Here is a 21,218-nt window from a genome sequence, read left to right as displayed (position 1 = left end):
GAAAACTATGCATGGCTCACCTACTCTTAAGTAAGCCACCCCTGTTCGCCCACAGCTTTACAGTAGTCCGAACAGACTCCTGTCAGGGGTACTTCCATTCAGAGGGGAATCACAGACTCAGGATAAGACTTCAGTGACGTCCTTGCTGGATGGGCTGAGCCAGGCCTTCGGGGAGGCGTCATCACAGGTATGCCTGGCCATCATTGTACTTGTCTTGGTCTTGTCTTTCTGTGACTTATTCATCTGAACTTTGCAAAGTTGTTTCATCTTTGCCCATGACTGTTGAGGCCTAGCACTAGTAATGAGTCCTGGAGCTTAAAGGTGCTAATTCCTGAATATCAGTTTGCTCCATTATTTCTCTATAGTTCTTCAAAATACTGAAATGTATTAATATTAATATTATTATTGTATGATGATGATGATGACTAAAAGATGAGTTGGGAGTGGAGAGGTGGAGGCAGGGTCTCTTGTAGCCAAAGCTGCCCTCAAATTAGCTTCTTAGCTGTGGATGAGCTTAACTGCCTCATCTTCCTGTCTTCACTTCCCGAGAGCTGGGGTTCCAGGTCTGTAGCATTGCACCTGGATGGAAACTGATTGTCTTCTCTCTGTGTTCCCCAGAGTGGAGGGACAGACAGACAGAGCATTCACTTGGAGCAGAAGCTATATGACGGAGTCTCAGCCACTTCCGCCTGGTTGAATGGCGTCGAGGAGCGCTTATTTGTAGCCACGGCGCCTTTGCCAGAAGAAACAGGAGCTTGTCTCTCCAACCAGGAGGTAAGGTTGGCAGTGTCTGTCCATGCAGGAAATCTCAAAGCAATCACAATTAGTAACGAGGAATTATATTTACATATATTGAACACCAAGAACAAGACAGCTCTAATAAAATGCTGTGGTGTGTTTCCAAGAAACATAGTGTGGGACAGAATATTTTAAACATAAAAAGCTCTCAAAGATATGTATGATATGTATTTTATAACTTTTTAATGTGAGTTCAAGAGGAGGAGAAATGGAGAACTCTAGGTTATTGTACATTTCAAATCCTCCCTGTATGAAACACAAACTATAAGAACTGAATTCCTAACCAGCATTTAATTTTTTAATTTAATTTTTAGCAATGCATATTTTTATTATATAATGATATAAAGTCTCTGAGAAAAATCTCTGCTAGAACAACTTACCTGTGACCTATAGAAGTTCTTGAAGGAGACTCAGCTTGTATAAGTGTAGTTGTTAGTAAGTGAAAGGTTTCCTGGATTTCCCAGGGGATGATAACTTGACTTACAGAAGTCCAAACAATGAGGTGAAGCTTGGCTTTCATCAACCCTAGGCTCTTGCCAAGGACATTAAGGAAATGTCTGAAGAAATGGATAAGAACAAGAACTTGTTTTCCCAAGCATTCCCAGAGGACAGTGACAACCGGGATGTCATTGAAGATACTCTGGGTTGTCTTTTGGGCAGATTGTCCCTGCTGGATTCAGTAGTGGATCAGCGATGCCATCAGATGAAGGAAAGACTCCAGCAAATCCTCCGTTTCCAGGTAATTGGGAGGTCACAAAGGGTTTGGGCCATTTTCAAGGAACAGCAATAATGATCAGCCACGAGTATCTTACAAGCATTCATTATGTGCTGCATATTTGCAGTGAGGTATCTGAGGGCATGTGTGAGTGCATGGACATGTGTGGGTGATATGAAGCATGCGCATGAGCATGGGGGTCATTCCTCAGGAATCACCTACCTGTGTTCATTTTAACTTTCATTTCTTTATCTAATATGTGTATAGGGAGGTGGGAAGCATGAGTGTTGAGGTCAGAGGAGACTCATCTGAGTCCTCTGTCTCCTTCTACAATGGGAGTCCTGGGGAAGATGCTCATTACACTTGGGTAGAAAGTGTCTCTCCCCACTGAGCCATTGTTCTGGCCCATCCATATTGTTTTGAAGCATAAAGGACCTCACTGTTCTTAAGGTAGGCTGGCAGCCTAGTGAGCCCCAGGGATCTAAGCTCTTCCTCTCCAGGGCTGGAGATTACAAGGGTGTGTTACTGTAACTAGCTCTTTACATGGGTGCTGAGGGTCAAATTCAAGAAGCATGCTAGTGTCTGAGCTATCTCTCAGATCTTCTTATAAACACGTTTGGTTTTTTTGTTGTTGTTTTTTTGTTTTGTTTTGTTTTTTGTTTTTTTTTGTTTTTTTTTTTTTTTGTTTTTTTTTTTTTTAATGGGTAACAAAGAGCTAAAACATTGCAGAAAACCAGCTGGCTTGAACTAAAGATTTAGAAAGCCAAGTTTCATGCTTTTAGAATTTGGAAGGATGAGAAAACCACTTAGTCAAACCAAGAGTTGAATAAAAGTTTAAATTCAACCAATAAAAGTTAAGTTATCATTTATTGTAATTTCCAATTGGTAATAATAGAGTTTATTTCTTGTTACCAAAGAGCATGCAGGAGGTACTGGAATATCGAAAACACCCCAAAACTCACTACTCAAAAGTTTTTAAGATGGCGATGGTCTAGTTTCTTCTTGCTCTCTCAGACTTACCTTGGAAGCTGTCACACTACTTTCCAATCCAAACTCTTCAGATTTATTATTTTTTGCTGCCTTTAGACTCCCAGGGCCAGATATGTAATTCTATGCTTAGGGAACCTTTTCTGTCTTGAATCACTGGAAAAAATGGAAAAGTCACTGATAAACTTTTAGTATTGATGTTTTTCATGCTCAATAAAAAGGACCCTTTTCAGAGTACTTAAGACAATGGAAGCGATTTTCAGCAAACCTGGAAGAATTGGATGTAATTTTTGATTTGTAAAAAGTTACTCTAAACTTCAAATGTTACATTCACCAAGAAACATGAAATTTTCTAGAAAGTCATATAAAGGGACAGATCATTACCGCTTTCAAATAATCTATAGTCTTAACAATATAAATGAAGGATGGAAAGATGGTTCAGTGGTTAAATGTGCTTGCTGCTAAGCCTGAAGACCTGAATTTAATCCCCTGATCCTATTTGCTGGAAGAACAGAACTGACTCCCACATGTTATCCTCTTACCTTGACACATGTGCAGTGGCACACATACATGAAATAAACAAATAACATTGTATATTGTATATACACATATGAACATATTTCCTATGAATCATTTTTAAATCTCTATAATATCCCTACTGGTATATGTTGTTCAGACAGAGCAAAGATTAAGACTAAGGTCCCTGAAGCCAACAAGTTTACTTTGTTGGCTTTATTGGCTGCCCTCAGTTTTAAAACCAATTCTGCGGACTGGGCTTTGTCTCACTAAGTAGCCCAGGCTCTCTGCCTCAACAGCCATGTATTGCAAATTCCAGCTTTGTTGATTGCTACTGTATAATCTTAGTAGCCTTATGACCTTGAGCCTCTGTGTTCTCAACTACCTGTCCACAGCCACTGCCTCACAATATTGTAAGGCAATAAGTTAAACTTCAATAAGTTCAACTCTTTGAGATACTCAGTGGATCCTAATACATAACAAGTACTCAACAAATTTTGTAATCATCATATTTTGCTGTTGAGTAGTCTTACAAAAGACAAAGGATCTAAAAATCAGTGGAAAGTTTACATCGCTTCTCCAGGTTTATTCAGCATTCAAGAGGAGGGAGGGATTCAAGAGAGCACTTCTGCATTGCATGGTATGGAAACATGAGCAGGAGACCTTAGACTAGCAGACTGACTCAAGATACATTCTGAATAGAAAGACAACTACTTGGATGTGGGAATGGGGAAAAGGATGCCTGCTAAGGAGCCCAGGGATACTGGCTTGCATATCTGGAGGCCTCAACAGACAAAGGAGGCAGATAGATAGCAGTGCCAGTGGCCAGTGGAGTAGACTATACTCTGGAAATGCTTTAATGGAGACATGGGTAGCATTAAGATATGCACGTGAAGACTCCCAGTAGGTATCTGAGTGTGTCACTCTATGGCACAGAGGAGTGGCCTTGGTGGGATTCACATCTATGCTTGTTAGAATGTATGGTATAGAACAAGGAGAGAGAAATCCACTTAGAATCAGAAAAACAGGGTTGATTTTTCTGGGTGTTATATTTTGTACACATGTATACTGACTGTGCCTAGAAAGTCACCAGGCTCATTAGAGTATGAAAAAAATAATTTTCATTACTCTAAAATGTATTGTCTATGAAGAAAGTTGCCAAATTATGACAGCATTTTAGTCTGTAAACCACACAAGCAGCTTGCTTAGGCGTGCAATTGTGAACCCCTCAGAGGTGTCTTTACTTCTGTCTAGTTCCTTATACCCAGTTAATGCTAATGACAGTTTTGAGTTTCGTAATCTTAACCAGTGACAGTAAAATACTAACTAAGCATGACTTTTTCAGAATTTAGTTTATCGTAGGGGACCATGGAAATTACACATAATCACGAAATTATCTTAAAATCATGTTCTCTGTTTTTCTTTGGCCAAGAAGTTTTTGCTGGTTTGTTAGTGGCCAGCTCATGAACAAAAATTGACACTTCAAATGTTGATGTTCCAATTTAATTGAAGGAAAGAACCCTAATGATAACACAATAAAAGATCAATTCATATTTACGAACCATTTTCTTGTAGAGAGCATCTGCCCTGCTGCCTGGTACTAAATAGTTGTTGGCACGCTACCCCTTTGCTCTCCATGTCATCTATGAGAGCTACCCTTTTCCAGACTGTTAACATTCTCTGAGAATTTCCTCCCCAACCAAGACTGTCTGAAAAGATATATAGATGGCCTGTATGTGTCAAGTATTATGTGTGTCACAGTCAAATTAGCTGTCGCTATTATGGTTCTTATGCATAGATTGAACCCCAAATACATTTCAGTATTTTGAAAAGTTCTGAATATTTTAAGTGACTTTTAAATGTGAGAAGCTAAGGGATTCTTTAATAACCTCAAGTCAGCATTACCAGTTTTAAGGTTTCAAAATGTCTATGAATTTGTCTTTCAAATGACTCATACCCTCCCTTTACTCTCTGACCGAAAGAAATAAATTGTAATATCTGTTAGTTTATTATATACTTAATTATTGCTGTATCACAAGTGTAGTAATAATTTGTTGAATCCTTCTGATTTATTCCTCTTTGGTTATTATTCTTAAGAAAACAATAGGCATAAAGCCATTGCCTCCACCCAGCAACTCTTATTAATTTTTCCACAAACCACGTTATTGTTCTCTCGACTAGTCTCTCCCAATAGTGGCTTCTAGAAATAACAGCCATGTCTTCTTATCTGTTAAGTAGGACTCAGGGGAAACACGGTACTGAAAAGACAGAGAGGTTATAAAGGAAAGGCTCACACTTCATTTCTAACCCATGTTCGGTTACTTCTACACATACACATCTATGCTTTGGATGAAGTGAACTGACACAGCCTTAAGTACATGTAGACACCGATGGACATTCAGAAGTAAATAGAATGCCTCCCCTCAAGGGCAACGGTTAAGACTTTTTGCTTTTGACTCTATTCAAATGAGTGAGAAACATTTTTCATTTTAGCTTATTAAAAAAGTCTAAGAGCCCATGACCAATCCTCGAGTGCTGTTGGGTAATAGGAACATATCTGGAGCCCATGAAAAACTCATTATTTCTCCAGTGCTCTCAGAATGATTTTCTTTTCACTGGCTGCTGAGCTTGCAGCTCAGCTTGAGTTTGGGTTAGTGACAACTGTTAGTGACAACTGTTGCTTTTCACACATTCAGCACTATGTTCTCATTTCAGCCCCCTTCCTTTTTCCTCCCTCCCTCCTTTCATGCATCCTTCCCTCCCTCCCTTCTTTATCATTTCTAGTGATCAAGCTCTGGTACTTTTGCATGCTAAAAAAATAATATAGCACTCAGTATACCACCAGCCCTCAATTTTTTTTGCTCAATTTATACATTATTTTGTTTTTTAACCTTGCATTATGATGCCTGTATACATTCATTCTAAATGATATATTTACCTTTATTTTATGGTGTGAATGTTTTACCCGCATATATGTGTGTATAACACTAGTACCCTAAGAGGCGGGAAGTGGGCCCTGGATTCCCTGGAACTGGTGTTAGAGACAGTTGGATTTCTGCAAGAGCAGGAAGTACTCTTAATTTCTGAGTCACATCTCCAGCCTCTGCATACATTCTTTTTTTTTTTTTTTTTTGGTCCTCCAATTTAAACAAATTTTATTTAAGAATAAATCAACATTTTCATTCCTTTTATTGAAAATAGATTATTTTTTCTCACATAATAGCTCCTGATTATCACTTTCCCTTCCTCTCCTCCCAGCTTCTCCTCACCTCCCCTTCCACCCTCTTTCTGTCTCTCATTAGAAAACAAACAGGTTTCTGTGGGATTATGATATGATGCTATGGTATAGTACAAAGCATAAAACAAATGTTGGCACATCAGAATTGGACAAAAGAAACAGCAGGGAAAAAAACCAAGAGAAGACACAAGAAAGAGACCTGCTTGTTTTGGACACTCAGGAATCCTATAAAAACATTAAACTGGAAGTCATAATGTATACACAAAGCCCTGTAGGGTAAGAAGGAAGAGAAAAAAATACATCATATGTATATGATAATTTAAAAAAAAAAAAAGGAAAACCCCTGATACAACATTATGAGACAAAGAACCTCCAAAGATACTGTTGAGTTCACTTCCTGTTGGCCATCCAGTGCTGGGCATGTAGCTTCCCCTTGAAAGTAGTTTGTTTTCCCAGTGTGATTCCCTTGGATGAAACTAACTTGTCATATTCTTGCTTGGGGTATGTGCTGTGTTGGTCTATGGCCAGTTCCTCACTGAGAGGAGAATGCTGTGAGTTAAATTTCAACCTGTGATGACCAGTCAGCCCCTCATCCCTGTTTGCTACTCATGAGATATAGATCCAGGCTTGGGGGCAAACGCCTTTGGTCTCAGTTCTCTCAAGTTGGAGGTAGAAGGATTGCAGGATAAGGGTAGTCCGGCTGACTTAGCAAGACTCTTGTCTACCAAGAAAATTGAAACAGAGAGTTGATGTGGTACCTCAGTGAGAAAGCACATCCCTAGCATGTAAGAGGCTCTGGGCTCAAGCTGAGTATCACAAAACAAGAGAAACAACAAAAATAAAAACATGAAAGAAAGAAAGAAAGAAAGAAAGAAAGAAAGAAAGAAAGAAAATGAAAAGACATTAGCTTATATTTCTGGAAATGTATCAGCATTTTTATAATTAAATTATTATAATTTTCATACACGGTGCCCTTTGAAATGAGTGTAAGAATTTGGGTGACTATCTCTTCTTTATATACGTCTCACTCAATATAAGTATGTACTGGATAGTTAGAGGAATGATGTTTATGCATAAAAGACTTAGCTGGTACCTTTTTGTAATGTTATTTTCTGTCTCTTTGGTGTATATAGCCTTGATTTTCATACTTTTTAAAAAGCCAAAAAATACATGCTGTAGAGATGGCTCAGCAGTTAAGAGCACATGCTGTTCTTCCAGAAGACTGGGGTTGGTTCCCAACACCCATGCTAAATTGCTCATTGCTACCTGTTGCTCCAGTTCCAGGGTATCTGATGCCCTCTTCCAGCCTCCCTGGGAACCTTCTCTCACATGCTCATATAATATACATAAATAAAAACGAAATCTTAATATTTTTAAAATTAAAAATAAATTTTATTTTAAAAGTTGTTAAAATAATGTATTTTGAAGGACATGCACTGGTTATATACAACACTATATCACGATATGGTTTTTTATAAAGGGTGTGAGCCTCTCTGGAATTAGATGTCTTTAGAGGGTCCTGGAAGAAATTCCCACAGTGTTGTACAACACTGAATTCCTGGGACATGTAAACAAATGCCTACTTACCCCAGTGGGAAGTAAAGGATAGAGTAACCACCAAGTAAAGGATAGATGCCACCAAGGTCCAATTTGGTCAATAGTGAGTTTTATTGACATTCTTTTAGAAATATGGAGCAGATGTATTACCAAAGCCCAACCCATCAGTTCTTATTGCTTAAACATGCTTGGGGTAAAGAAGGGGCCTAGTGCATCTGCTCAGTTTCAGGGACTTCCTTCCAGTTGTTTTCTTCTTGTCTTAATGTGTTTCCTTATAAGGAGGAATCTTTCACCTTAGATATTGTTACTGTTTCACCATCCTTTTAACATCTTTATTAACCAGTTTCCCTCTGAGGTTATAAGGTTTTAATCTTGGAGGAAACTGCTACATAATATCCAGAGGCAGAGGGGTATCTGTGTATCATCTCCTTGAATCTGTGTGATGTTTGTAACCATTCTATTCCCACATTTCACATGTTGTCTTTCCATGGCTTTCTTCCTCAGAATGACCTGAAGGTGTTGTTTACATCGTTATCTGACAGCAAATATATCATTCTGCAGAAGCTGGCAAATGTGTTTGAACAGCCCATTGTGGAACAGATGCAGGTATGTACAGGCATGTTCTATAACAGCAGATACATAGATCACTGCTTTACTGTGGGATGTCAATTTTTTTTGACTGATGAATGACATGCTATGGCATTTTTATTCAATGCATATTTTAATTTCTACATAGGGGTTTGGATAGAGTGCCCAGTGATACTGACTTGGTCCCTTCTATACATATTTATAGAACTTGAGGTCAGAAGTGACATCAGTGGTAGCTGCTGCTCTGGAGGAATTTGCTACTCCAAAACGGCATCAGAAATGACCTCCATGATGTAGGAAAGAAAGAGGACATTCTCAGACATGGGTTCCCAATTTCACCCTATTTAAAGGGGGCTCTTCTGGTATTCACCACTGACCCTACAGGCTAGCTGGCCTGTGAGCTTCTGAGGTGTCCTGTTTCTGCCTCCCACCTCAGTGTGAGAGTACTCTGAATATAGAAGCCAGCTGGCATGTCTGGTTTATGTGGTCCCTAGGGATTTGAATTAGGGTTACCAGTAGATCTCTTTACCCACTGAGCCACCTCCTCAGTCCCTGAAAATGTTCTTGTTTAAGTTCTTCCTACTTTTTGTTTGGCTCTTTGTAGAACTCCAGGTCAGAAATAAATTTCTCTTAGTTTGTAGATGCTTGTTTCCATTGCTGACTTGAGAAATCCAAAACTCCTTCTGATTCCCAAAGGTCCCTAGGGGTTTGGAATATCACAAACATCTTGGAGGGCCTATTTTTATCCCCTGTACTGAGAACTCAATAGACTCTTCTGGTTGGATTTCTATCTATATTTTCATTTTGAAAAAAATTTCAAATAATTTATTTCTTTTCATTTCTTCCTTTCATCTGCTTTTCCTTGTGAAACTCCCTTCAGGGAGATACTTCACATCTTGTCCACTACTCTCATTTTAAAAGAGATCTTTATCTTTCTGTCTCTTGGTAATACCCTGTCCTTTTCTTTAAACAAATACGTTCTTTTCTGTAATATAACTGGATATATTCACAGTTTGGTGGTTGGAGAGGATTTTTTTTCTTTGTTTTTGTTTTTGACATAATCTGCTTCCCTCTGGTCCCTTTTTTGTTTGCTAGAATCATCTATGTTGGTCATGTTGGATATTCTTGACTTCATAGTCATGTTTTGTTATCTGTTCATATCTGGGTTGGGATTAGATAGTTGAAATAGGAACCTGAAGTAAGGATGAAACTGACAATTTTGAGGAGATAACTGGTTCATTGGCCCATTTGTTGGACAAGCTCTCTGTTCAAGTTTTAAGCTCCCTCAGTTGTTCTTATAAACCCCCAGCTTTCTCAACAGTAGAGGAGTGACCACAGCCCTTCCTGAGGCAGAGTAGACTTGGGGGCCTTGTGGACAAAGCTTTGTCATTTCTACACTCCATTTCTTTCTTTCCTTTCTCTTTTCCTCCTCTCCTCTCTTGTTGTTTCCTCCTTTATTGCTCTATCCCTCCTCTCCCTTCTACCGTGCATCTCTCCCTCACCCCCACATCCTCTCTCCCTCTTTTTGTTCTTCCTCCCCCCAAGGGTATTGCTAGTAAGTGAGCTGCCTCCAGGATTATAGGCATGGACCACCTCCCCCAACTTCTCCCTTTTCAATCCAACACTGAAGCCTACTGCCATATCTGTCATCCCTCAGTCTAGAAAGCCCCTTCCTTCTTCAGATAATAAATAAACTTGGAGCCTTTGAAAGAAAAGGGCAATGTGGCATGAAGCACGGCTGGGATTTTATGCTCTGGCAGTTTTTCACTAGCTTTCTGTCTCTGTCTTCCAAGTTACTGAAACTCCCAATGCTCTAAACTTGGTAGTGCAGTTGTTCTACTAGGTTAGAATTCAGCTTTCTCAGCACCAGTAACATTTCATATATTTGTCTGAATTCTAACATTGAGAATTTGTTGGTCTTACTGTCTTCCCTGTTTCCTTGCCCCAGCAGATTTATGGAGGAAAGCACTCCAAAAAAAACCAAAAAACAAAAAACAAACAAGCAAATCAAATATTTGCTATTGTTTCAGAGAGATTTTGGGACAGGAAAAGGGGGACATGTATTTCATCTGCCATCTGGAGTCCAGACTCCTCTCATTGTCAAGGGCAACTGGGTTGTAGTTCTTCCAAAACCCCACTTAGACCAGGGTCTGTTGGTCAGATACTCCTTCCTCCATGCTCTTGTCAAAGATGAGTTGCAGCATGAATTTTAGAGCAAGGTTCCTCTACCCAGAGACCTCACCCAGGGCAGGCAAGGCTCAGCCAGTTTAATCCTTGCTAATTGACTTTTCCACTTTAGAGTAAGGAACAACCATTCCCTTTTTTTTTTTTTTTTAGACTTATTTATTATTATACATAAATACACTGTAGCTGTCTTCAGATGTGCCAGAAGAGGGCATCAGGCCTCATAACAGGTGGCTGTGAGCCACCATGTGGTTGCTGGCATTTGAACTCAGGACCTTCAGAAGAGCAGTCAGTGCTCTTACCCGCTGAGCCACCTCACCAGCCCGGAACAGCCATTCCTTGACCAGGCTCCCCTCACACTTTGGTGTTGCCACACTGGTGCAGTGTCCAGTGAAGTTCCATTGGATTTCAGGAAGCTCCATAGTCCCCTAGACATCTCGGGAACATACCTTACTCACAGTCTATCCTACAGGCTGCTTCTAATGTAGAGTGATTTATCTACAAATCCCCTTGTTTAAGCAGGCCGTTCCTCTCTCAGCTCTCTACCCTAGCTCTGCCCTACCTCCTTACCTAATAAAGCTAACGTGCAATATAATAAAGGACCTTCTCTTTTTTCCAGTAGTACATGTCGATGTTGTGTGTGTGTGTGTGTTTTTAGTTTCTTCTTATGTATTTAAAATAATTCTTGAAAATAAAAGTACAAACCCAAAAAGTCCAAAAGCTGCTTTGGAGCAGAATTGTTCTTCAGAGTCTGAACAAAATGTTGTGACTCTTACACAGGCCATCCAACAGGCTGAAGAGGGACTCCGGGACCTCGAGGGTGGAATCTCTGAGTTGAAACGGTGGGCTGACAAGTTGCAAGTGGAACAGTCTGCTCTGCAGGAACTCTCCAAGCTCCAGGTACCATCTCCAGAGGCAGCTCGCTCTCTGTGGCCCAGCCCGCCTGAGAAATCAAGAAGACATTCCCACCATCCTCTTGGAAATTTGTTCAAACAAATGTCACCTCATTTAGGTCTTGACTTTTACTTCGAAGCAACAAAAATTTTCTGAACTTTCAGCCATTTTTCATACAATGAAAAATATAGATGCAGCTAGCATTCATATTTTTTTCTGTCCTTATGGAGATATCTAAACACCATGCTATAGTTCAATGGTAGGATTTATTTATTTACGTCTGCTCTTGAAAATATAACTATCCTTATGATCCCTACCTAGTAAAATTAAAGGTGAGAGGATTTTCATCAGATATTGTAATATATTTCTAGGGATGATTTAACTGAGTGAACACTCAAGATAAGACTTTTTAGAACATGGGTTTCAAAGTGAGAGTCTATCAGGCACACATGCTGGAATGTGATACAAATGTTCAATTCCAGAATAGCAACCAAACCTATAAAGTTTGGAAATGTGTGCAGACTTTTCCATTACTTTTCAGAGAGGAAAGAAAGGGAGAGAAACAGAGAGAAAGAGAGAGGGGGAGGGAGGAAGGGAAAGGAAAGGAAGTATTTAGCATTAATTTTGACATCCTGGCAAAACTACTACATGGGGTAAAAGGACAGAACTGAGATACCTTCCCAAGCCTGTGAAGTGTAACACATTATAGAAAGCAGGCTGTAATTTTATACTCTGTGACATTGGGTATCACTGCGCACAGCTGGTTAGTTTTGTCTCTGGGCATTGCTGCAGAACACTTAGGGATGGCAGTGAGTCAGACACAAAGCCCCAAGTCCTTCTCCTGAGAAAATACAAGGGCTCTTACAAACAAGAAGTCACTCTTGGTTCGACCCTCTCAGGCCCTTGGCTAACTTTTTGAAATGTCACAGGACAAAACTCCCCCGCCCGCTTGCCCTTCCTTTAGATCATTTTCCCACAGTGCTTCAGTGTCAGGTGTAAGAGTCAAACGTCATAGCCATAAATAAGCGTTGGAGTTGACTTTTCCAGATTGAACAGTTCTGGCTGCCCCACCTCAGTACGATGCACTAATCAGAACCGTATGCCTCAGTAAATTTTGTTTGGTGTCTCACCATCTCCTAAAACGTCCTTCCAGCTTAAATCGCTGTTTACTTCACCACGTTTGGCAGAACCAGTTGCCTTGAGTCTAAAGGTTTTGCTCTTCAAATTAATTTCCCTCATTTTGCTTTTTTTCTCTCTCTATGTTTAAAGGTCTCTCTGAGATCTGATACTATTTTGCTGACAGGAATGTGAGAGATACCTTATTCATTTATTATAAGATTAAGTAAATGTTAAGGTTATGCTAGCTATAAGAATCAGGTTTTCTCTCTCTGACATCTCTCTTCATCTTGGGGACATTTTTGTTCAGCAGCCTAACCTCATATCACATAATGGATGATTAATAGCCAGAGAAGACAAGAAGTGGCCTCATGAGTCATTTCTAGAGAATACTTTGTTTTAGATTGCCTGTCTTCTTATTTATTGTAACTTCTCTGTGCATGGGTATTTGGGTTATGGGCATGTCTGGGCAGCATGTGTGTGCCTGGTAGCACGCACGTCAGAAGACAGCGTGAGCGCTCATGGTTTACTTTTCTCTAATGGTTCTTTCTACATCATGTTACTTCCTTCCTTTACCCCTTCTCTATAGATACCCCATCATTAAATCTTTGTGAATTTAGTTTTTCTTTAGTTCTTCTTCTATGATTTATGACTTTTTCAAGAGAAGAAACAATCAAACTTAAAACAAACAAACAAAAAGAATATGTAAGATTGCCAAGCAAGATGAACAAGAGAGCTTGAACTAACCAAGGATCAAACCCCAGGAAAGCCGTGGTCCCATGCATCTGTACTACAGGATACAGAGATAGGTGTCCAGAGTGTCTCTTTTCCTCTTTGAGATATTTCCCAGAGAGGCTCATAAGAAAGGCAGGCAGCTTGCTTCCATGCAGAGACTCCTTTGTGGAGAGGTGTGACCTTGGTGGGATGTTGGGCAGGTGGTGGGCTCGGTACTGCAGCTTTGTGTTTGAGACTGGTGTTGATGCCTTTGCCTTAGGACATGTATGATGAGCTATTGATGACTATCAGCTCCCGGAGGAGCAGCCTCCACCAGAACCTTGCTCTCAAGAGTCAGTATGATAAGGCTCTGCAAGATCTGGTGGACCTGCTGGACACTGGACAGGAGAAGATGACAGGGGACCAAAAGATCATTGTATCCTCCAAAGAAGAAATCCAGCAGCTGCTTGGGAAGCACAAGGTGAGCAGAGACCAGGAAGGCATAGATGAAATAGCACATTCTCAGGCCCTTATATAGAGGGGTTCGGTATTTCAACCAAATATGCCTGGGTTTTATGCGCTATACTTGTATAATTACACTTCTAAGTGGTCTATTGACATTTGTTCAAATCCCCTAGCATCTAGAGTAAAGAAAAATGGTAATGGGTATGTTTATAACAAGTATAATCAGTAATTTTACTTATCAGTTCTCCATTAATATTAACCCAACTCTCACCATATATGAACTTTAATCAAGGAGAAACTCAAAGCCTTTCCTTAGTGGGACTCAGATTGCTTTTATTTTCTTTCTTTTCTCTCTCTCTCTCTCTCTCTCTCTCTCTCTCTCTCTCTCTCTCTCTTTAAAAGACAGGATCTCATGTAGCTCAAGCTAGCCTCAAGCACTATATAGCTAAAGGTAACCTTGAACTTCTGATCCTCCTGCCTTTACCTTCTGAGATCTGGAATTAAAGGTACATGCAACTAAGTTTATATGGTCCTGAGGATGACCCCAGGACTTGGTGCATGTGAGACATAAAAGCTCTACCAACTGACCCTATTGTTAGCTACATTCTTAACTCAGTTTCCCCCTGTGTATTTGTTAGGGCCTCTTGTCCATCTAGCCCCAGGTGCTCTCTCTCCCCCTCACTGTCCTGGCATAGACTTCTCACTCCATGCTGGGAATACAGGGCTGCCCACTCTGTTTTGGTGTCTGTTACTTGCGTCATTCAGACCTCCTGGCCCTTAAGCACATTCTCCTGTAGTTGCTGTTGGCCTCAGAGATTTTCCTGGGCTTGACCAGAACTTTTACCACGCAATCAGGCTTGGGAACCCGGAGATTGCTTCACCAGTATGTTTCCAAATGGAGCTCAGGTTCATTACTCCTTAGTGAATAAATAAATATATATTCAACACACACACACACACACACACACACACACATTCACACATTCCTATCATAACACATTTTAAGCAATGACTATGCAAAGTTTACCAGGCTACAAACTCAACCTCCCAGGCTATGGGAATTCCCAGAAGAAAAACAAAACAGTCTCACTGAGTTTTAAATAATTAACAGTCTACTGTTCTGTGGCTCTCTGGTGGGCTATTATTGTCGAATTGTTGGGGGAAGGGGACTATACTTTTTTGCTATTTTTCACCCAGAGATTTTCTGTCTAAAGAGTTGTATAATTTATTAAAGCCTTATCATTTGGCTATGAAAACATTGCTTTAAAGTTCACAGCTGTTTTCTCTCAAATCTGACCATAGCAATAAAAGATCGCTCTGAGTTATTCCAGAAGGGAGACTAGGATCAAGGAGCAATAGAATAACAGAAAAGATGCTCAGTTAGGAAAAAGTTCTAAGGGAGTAGGCCCCAGCTGCCACTTGGGCTGCGTAGGGGCCTCTTTGGTCATGGAAATGCTGCCAAAGCCAGAGCGGGAGGTAAGCTTGTGTTGAAAGCATGCTTGACTGTCAGTGCACATTTGGCTTAGTAGGTCTTTTCCAGCCATACGATCATTTCATCAACTGATGATTGGTTAAAATAATGGTTCTAAAATGGGCTTGATGTCACAGGTTTGTGTTGTAATCCCAGCTACTTGGGAGATGGAAGCAGGAGTGATTTCAAGTTCAAGACCTACCTCGGCTAAAGAGCAAGTTGAGCCGGAGTGAATACATGAGTTTTATTTCAGAATAAACAACAAAATGACATAGGCTGCTGGTATACCTCATGGGTAGAGTGGTTGCCTAATGTTCTTGGGCACTGATCTTGATTCCTGGCACAACAAAACAATTATGGTACTGTTGATGACAATCAACCTATCCTTTACTATCTAGTCTATGTTTTGGGGGAGACCTCTACAGCTTTGGTGGGGACAAACTTACAGTCATATAATAGGAATTAAAACCTCAACTCTGATTCCGGTCAGGGCCACCCCTGCCATCTTCCTTCTGATCCCAGCGGAGACCTCTAAGGGATCCAGAGTGCTCTCCATGCTCAGGGTGCCATCAGGCCTTCATCCTCAGCCAGGAGGCAGAGCTGAAACCCAGACCCCTGGACACATTCACTGCCAGAGGAGAGTTGGCCTACAAGAAGAGTTCTCACCCCAGAACTCAGGAGGTGTATCAGAGCTCCAGACTGCTGGACACTTGCCCTGGAAGAGGAGAGCTTGCCTACAGAAAGTGCTCTGACCACTGGAACTCAGGAGACAGTTGGATGCCCAGGAGTGCTGACAGAGGCTAAAGGAATCACAGGAGGATCAAGCTCTTAGCCAGAGACAGCTTGAGCATTAACACCAGAGATTTCCAGATGGTGAAAGGCAAATGTAAGAATCTTACTAACAGAAACCAAGAACACTGGGCATCATCAGAACCCAAAACACCTTCTAAAAATGGAAGTAGAAACAATGAAGAAAACCCAAAGGGAGACAACTCTGGAGATAGAGACCCTAGGAAAGAAATCTGGAACCAAAGATGTGAGCATCAGCAACAGAATACAAGAGATGGAAGAGAGAGGTGCAGAAGATTCCATAGGGAACATGAACACAACAATCAAAGAAAATGCAAAATGCAAAAAGATCCTAACTCAAAACATCCAGCAAATCCGGGACACAATTAGAAGACCAAACCTACAGATAATAGGAGTAGATGAGAATGAAGATTTTCAACTTAAAGGGCCAGCAAATATCTTCAACAAAATTATAGAAGAAAACCCCATACCTAAAGAAAGAGATGCCCATGAACATACAAGAAGCCTGGAGAACTCCAAATAGACTAGACCAGAAAAGAATTTCCTCCTGACACCTAATAATCAGAACAACAAATGCACTAAATAAACACAGAATATTAAAAACAGTAAGGGGAAAAGGTCAAGTAACATATAAAGGTAGGCCTATTAGAATTACTTCAGACTTCTCACCAGAGACTATGAAAGCCAGAAGATCCTGGACAGATGTTATACAGACACTAAGAGCCCAAATGCCAGCCCAGTCTACTATACCCAGCAAAACTCTCAATTACCATAGATGGAGAAACCAAAGTATTCTATGATAAAACCAAATTCATACAATATCTTTCCATGAATCCAGCCCTTCAAAAGATAATAAAGGGAAAACACCAACACAAGGATGAAAACTACACCCTAGAAAAAGCAAGAAAGCAATCCTTTAACAAAACTAAGACAGCCACAAGAACAAATTCCCAACTTTAACAACAAAAATGACAGGAAACACCAATTACTTTTCTTTGATTTCTCTTAACATCAATGGACTCAATTCCCCATTCTAATATCTAATAAAATTGACTTCCAACCCAAAGTTATCAAAAAAGACAAGGAGGGTCACTTCATACACATCAAAGGCAAAATCTTCCAGGAGGAACTCTCAATTCTAAATGTCTATGCTCCAAATGCAAGGGCAACCACATTCATTAAAAAAACAAAACAAAACAAACAAACAAAAACAAAACAAAACAAAAAAAACCTTTAGTAAAGCTCACAGCATACATTGCACCTCACACAATAATAGTGGGAAACTTCAACACCCCACTCTCACCAATGGACAGATCCTAGAATCAGAAACTAAACAGAGACACATGAACACTAACAGAAGTTATGAAACAAATGGATTTAACTGATGTCTACAGAATATTTTATCCTAAAACAAAAGGATATACCTTCTTCTCAGCACATCATGGTACCTCCTCCAAAATTGACCATATAATTGGTCATAAAACAGGCCTGAACAGATACAAAAATATTGAAATTATCCCATGCATCCTATCAGATCACCACAGACTAAGGCTGATCTTCAATAACAACATAAATAATAGAAAGCCAACATTGACATGGAAACTGAACAACACTCTTCTCAATGATAACTTGGTTAAGGAAGAAATAAAGAAAGAAATTAAAGACTTTTTAGAGTTTAATGAAAATGAAGCCACAACATACCCAAACTTATGGGACACAATGAAAGCTGTCCTAAGAGGAAAACTCATAGCCCTGAGTGCCTCCAAAAAGAAACTACAAAGAACATACAATAGCAGTCTGACAACACAACTAGAAGCTCAAGAATGAAAGGAAGCAAATTCACCCAAGAGGAGTAGACAGCAGGAAATAATCAAACTCAGGGCTGAAATCAACCAAGTGGAAACAAAAAGAACTATTCAAAGAATCAACCAAACCAGGAGCTGGTTCTTTGAGAAAATCAACAAGATAGATAAACCCTTAGCCAGACTAAGGAGAGGACACAGGACCAGTATCCTAATTAACAAAATCAGAAATGAAAAAGAAGATATAACAACAGATCCTGAGGAAATCTAAAACCTCATCAGATCCTACTACAAAGGCTTTACTCAACCAAACTAGAAAACCTGGATGAAATGGACAACTTGATAGACAGATACCAGGTACCAAAGTTAAATCAGGATCAGATTAATGATCTTAACAGTCCCATCTCCAGAAGCAGTCATTAATAGTCTCCCAGCCAAAAAAAGCCCAGGACCAGATAGATGGGTTTAGTGCAGAGTTCTATCAGACCTTCAAAGAAGACCTAATTCCAACTCTTCACAAACAATTCCACACAATAGAACCAGAAGCTACTCTACCGAATTCATTCTATGAAGCCACAATTACTCTGATACCTAAACCATACAAAGATCCAACAAAGATAGATAATGTCAGACCAATTTCCCTTATGAATATCGATGCAAAAATACCCAATAAAATCCTCGCAAACTGAATCCAAGAACACATCAAAACGATCATCCATCATGACCAAGTAGGCTTCATCACAGGGATGCAGGGATGGTTTAATATATGGAAATCCATCAATGTAATCCACTATATAAACAAACTCAAAGACAAAAATCGCATGATGTTAGATGCTGAGAAAACATTTGACAAAATCCAACACCACTTCATGATAAAAATCATGGAAAGATCAGGAATTCAAGGCCCTTAGCTAAACATAATAAAAGCAATATATGGCAAACCAGTAGCCAACATCAAAGTAAATGAAGAGAAACTGGAAGCAATCCCACTAAAATCAGGGACTAGACAAGGCTGCCCACTTTCTCCCTACCTATTCGATATAGTACTTGAAGTCCTAGCCAGAGTAATTCAACAACAAAAGGAGATCAAGGGGATACAAATTGGAAAGGAAGAAGTCAAAATATCACTTTTTGCAGATGATATGATAGTATATATAAGTGACCCTAAAAATTCCACCAGAGAACTCCTAAACCTGATAAACAGCTTCATCGCAGTAGCTGGATATAAAATTAACTCAAACAAATCAGTGGCCTTTCTCTACACAAAGGATAAACAGGATGAGAAAGAAATTAGGGAAACAACACCCTTCACAATAGTCACAAATAATATAAAATACCTTGGTGAGACTCTAACTAAGGAAGTTAAAGATATGTATGACAAGAACTTCAAGTCTCTGAAGAAAGAAATTAAAGAAGATCTCAGAAGATGGAAAGATCTCCCATGCTCATAGATTGGCAGGATCAACATTGTAAAAATGGCTATCCTACTGAATGCAATCTACAGATTCAATGCAATCCCCATCAAAATCCCAACTCAAATCTTCACTGAGTTAGAAGGGCAATTTGCAAATTCATCTGGAATAACAAAAACCCTAGAATAGCAAAAACTCTTCTCAAAAATAAAAGAACCTCTGGTGGAATCACCATGCCTGACCTCAAGCTGTACTACAGAGCAATTGTGATAAAAACTGCATGGTACTGGTACAATGACAGACAGGTAGATCGATGGAATAGAATTGAAAACCCAGTAATGAACTCACACACCTATGGTCACTTGATGTTTGACAAGGGAGCTAAAACCATCCAGTGGAAAAAAGACAGCATTTTCAACAAATGGTGCAGGCACAACTGGCAGCTAGCATGTAGAAGAATGAGAATTGATCCATTTTTATCTCCTTGTACAAGGCTCAAATCTAAGTGGACCAAAGAACTCCACATAAAACCAGAGACACTGAAATTTATAGAGGATAAAGTGGGGGAAACCCCTCAGAGATATGGGCACAGAGGAAAAAAATTTTTTGTTTTGTTTTTTTTGTTTTGTTTTTTGAGACAGGGTTTCTCTGTGTAGCCCTGGCTGTCCTGGAACTCACTCTGTAGACCAGGCTGGAACTCAGAAATCCGCCTGCCTCTGCCTCCCGAGTGCTGGGATTAAAGGCATGTGCCACCACGCCCGGCTGAGGAAAAAATTTTTAAACAGAACAGCAATTGCCTGTGCTGTAAGATCAAGGGTCAACAAATGGGAACTCACAAAATTGCAAAGCTTCTGTGGGGCAAAAGATACTTTCAATAAGACAAAAAGACCACCAACAGATTGGGAAGCTACTCAGCTATTAAAAACAATGAATTTTTGAAATTCTTGGGCAAATGGATGTATCTGGAGGATATCATTCTGAGTGAGGTAACCCAATCTCAAAAGAAGTCACTTGATATGCACTCACTGATAAGTGGATATTAGCCCAGAAACCTAGAATACCCAAGATACAACTTCCAAAACACAAGAAAATGAAGAAGGAAGACCAACTCGTGGATACTTCATTCCTCCCTAGAATAAGGAATAAAATATCCATGGAAGGAGTTGCAGAGACAAAGTTTGGAGCTAAGACCAAAGGATGGACCATCCAGAGACTGCCCCACCCGGGGGTCCATCCCATAATCAGTAACCAAACTCAGACACTATTGCTTACGCCAGCAAAGTTTTGCTGAAGGGACCCTGATATAGCTGTCTCCTGTGAGGTTTTGCCAGTGCCTGGCAAATGCAGAAGTGGATGCTCACTGTCATCTATAGCATGGAACACAGGGCCCCCAATATAGGAGCTAGAGAAAGTACACAAGAGCTGAAGGGGTCTGCAACCCTATAGGTGGAACAACAATATGAACTAACCAATACCCCCATAGCTCGTGTCTCTAGCTGCATATGTAGCAGAAGATGGCCTAGATGACCATCATTGGGAAGAGAGGCCCCTTGGTCTAGCAAACTTTATATGCCCCAGTCAGGGGAATGCCAGGGCCAAGAAGTGGGAGTGGGTAGGGGAGCAGGGGTGGGCGCATAGGGGACTTTTGGGATAGCATTTGAAATATAAATGAAGTAAATATCTAAATTTTAAAAATGTGGGGAGTAAAAAACCTCAACTCTGCCCTACTTACCTGGGTGACCTTGTGCTAGCTACATAGAGCAAATGACTCAATGCTGTCACTTTTATATGACAGATATGTCGTAGACCTTCAGAATTGCCATACGGATGACATGAGTTGGGTAAAGCATTTATAATAATAATAAGAGCTCAATTCCAGCTGTTTTTACCAATTTCTACTCATCCAGTTCCAGTCATAGTCCTGGGCTTAAGTACTGGGGTAGAATGAGGC

At 40.1% G+C, this 21,218-nt stretch overlaps 1 protein-coding gene across 15 annotated transcripts in view; it reads left to right on the top strand.

The window, feature by feature from the left end:
* Positions 1 to 21,218, top strand: part of Syne1 (spectrin repeat containing nuclear envelope protein 1) — a 504,890-nt gene that overhangs the window by 382,456 nt on the left and 101,216 nt on the right. For all 15 annotated transcript variants that reach the window (XM_085842609.1, XM_085842616.1, XM_085842617.1 and 12 more), the window contains 6 exons: positions 56 to 187; positions 619 to 774; positions 1,328 to 1,537; positions 8,316 to 8,417; positions 11,364 to 11,483; positions 13,588 to 13,788. In XM_085842609.1, coding sequence (XP_085698735.1) covers positions 56 to 187; positions 619 to 774; positions 1,328 to 1,537; positions 8,316 to 8,417; positions 11,364 to 11,483; positions 13,588 to 13,788 — 921 coding nt within the window. The remainder of the gene's footprint in view (positions 1 to 55; positions 188 to 618; positions 775 to 1,327; positions 1,538 to 8,315; positions 8,418 to 11,363; positions 11,484 to 13,587; positions 13,789 to 21,218) is intronic.

This window comes from Mus caroli, unplaced genomic scaffold (assembly GCF_978045245.1).
Source record: "Mus caroli unplaced genomic scaffold, Mus_caroli_1 scaffold_9, whole genome shotgun sequence".
Lineage (NCBI taxonomy): Eukaryota > Metazoa > Chordata > Mammalia > Rodentia > Muridae > Mus > Mus caroli.
The sequence above is the reverse complement of the archived record's forward strand: the minus strand, read 5'-3'. Positions and strand labels throughout refer to the sequence as shown.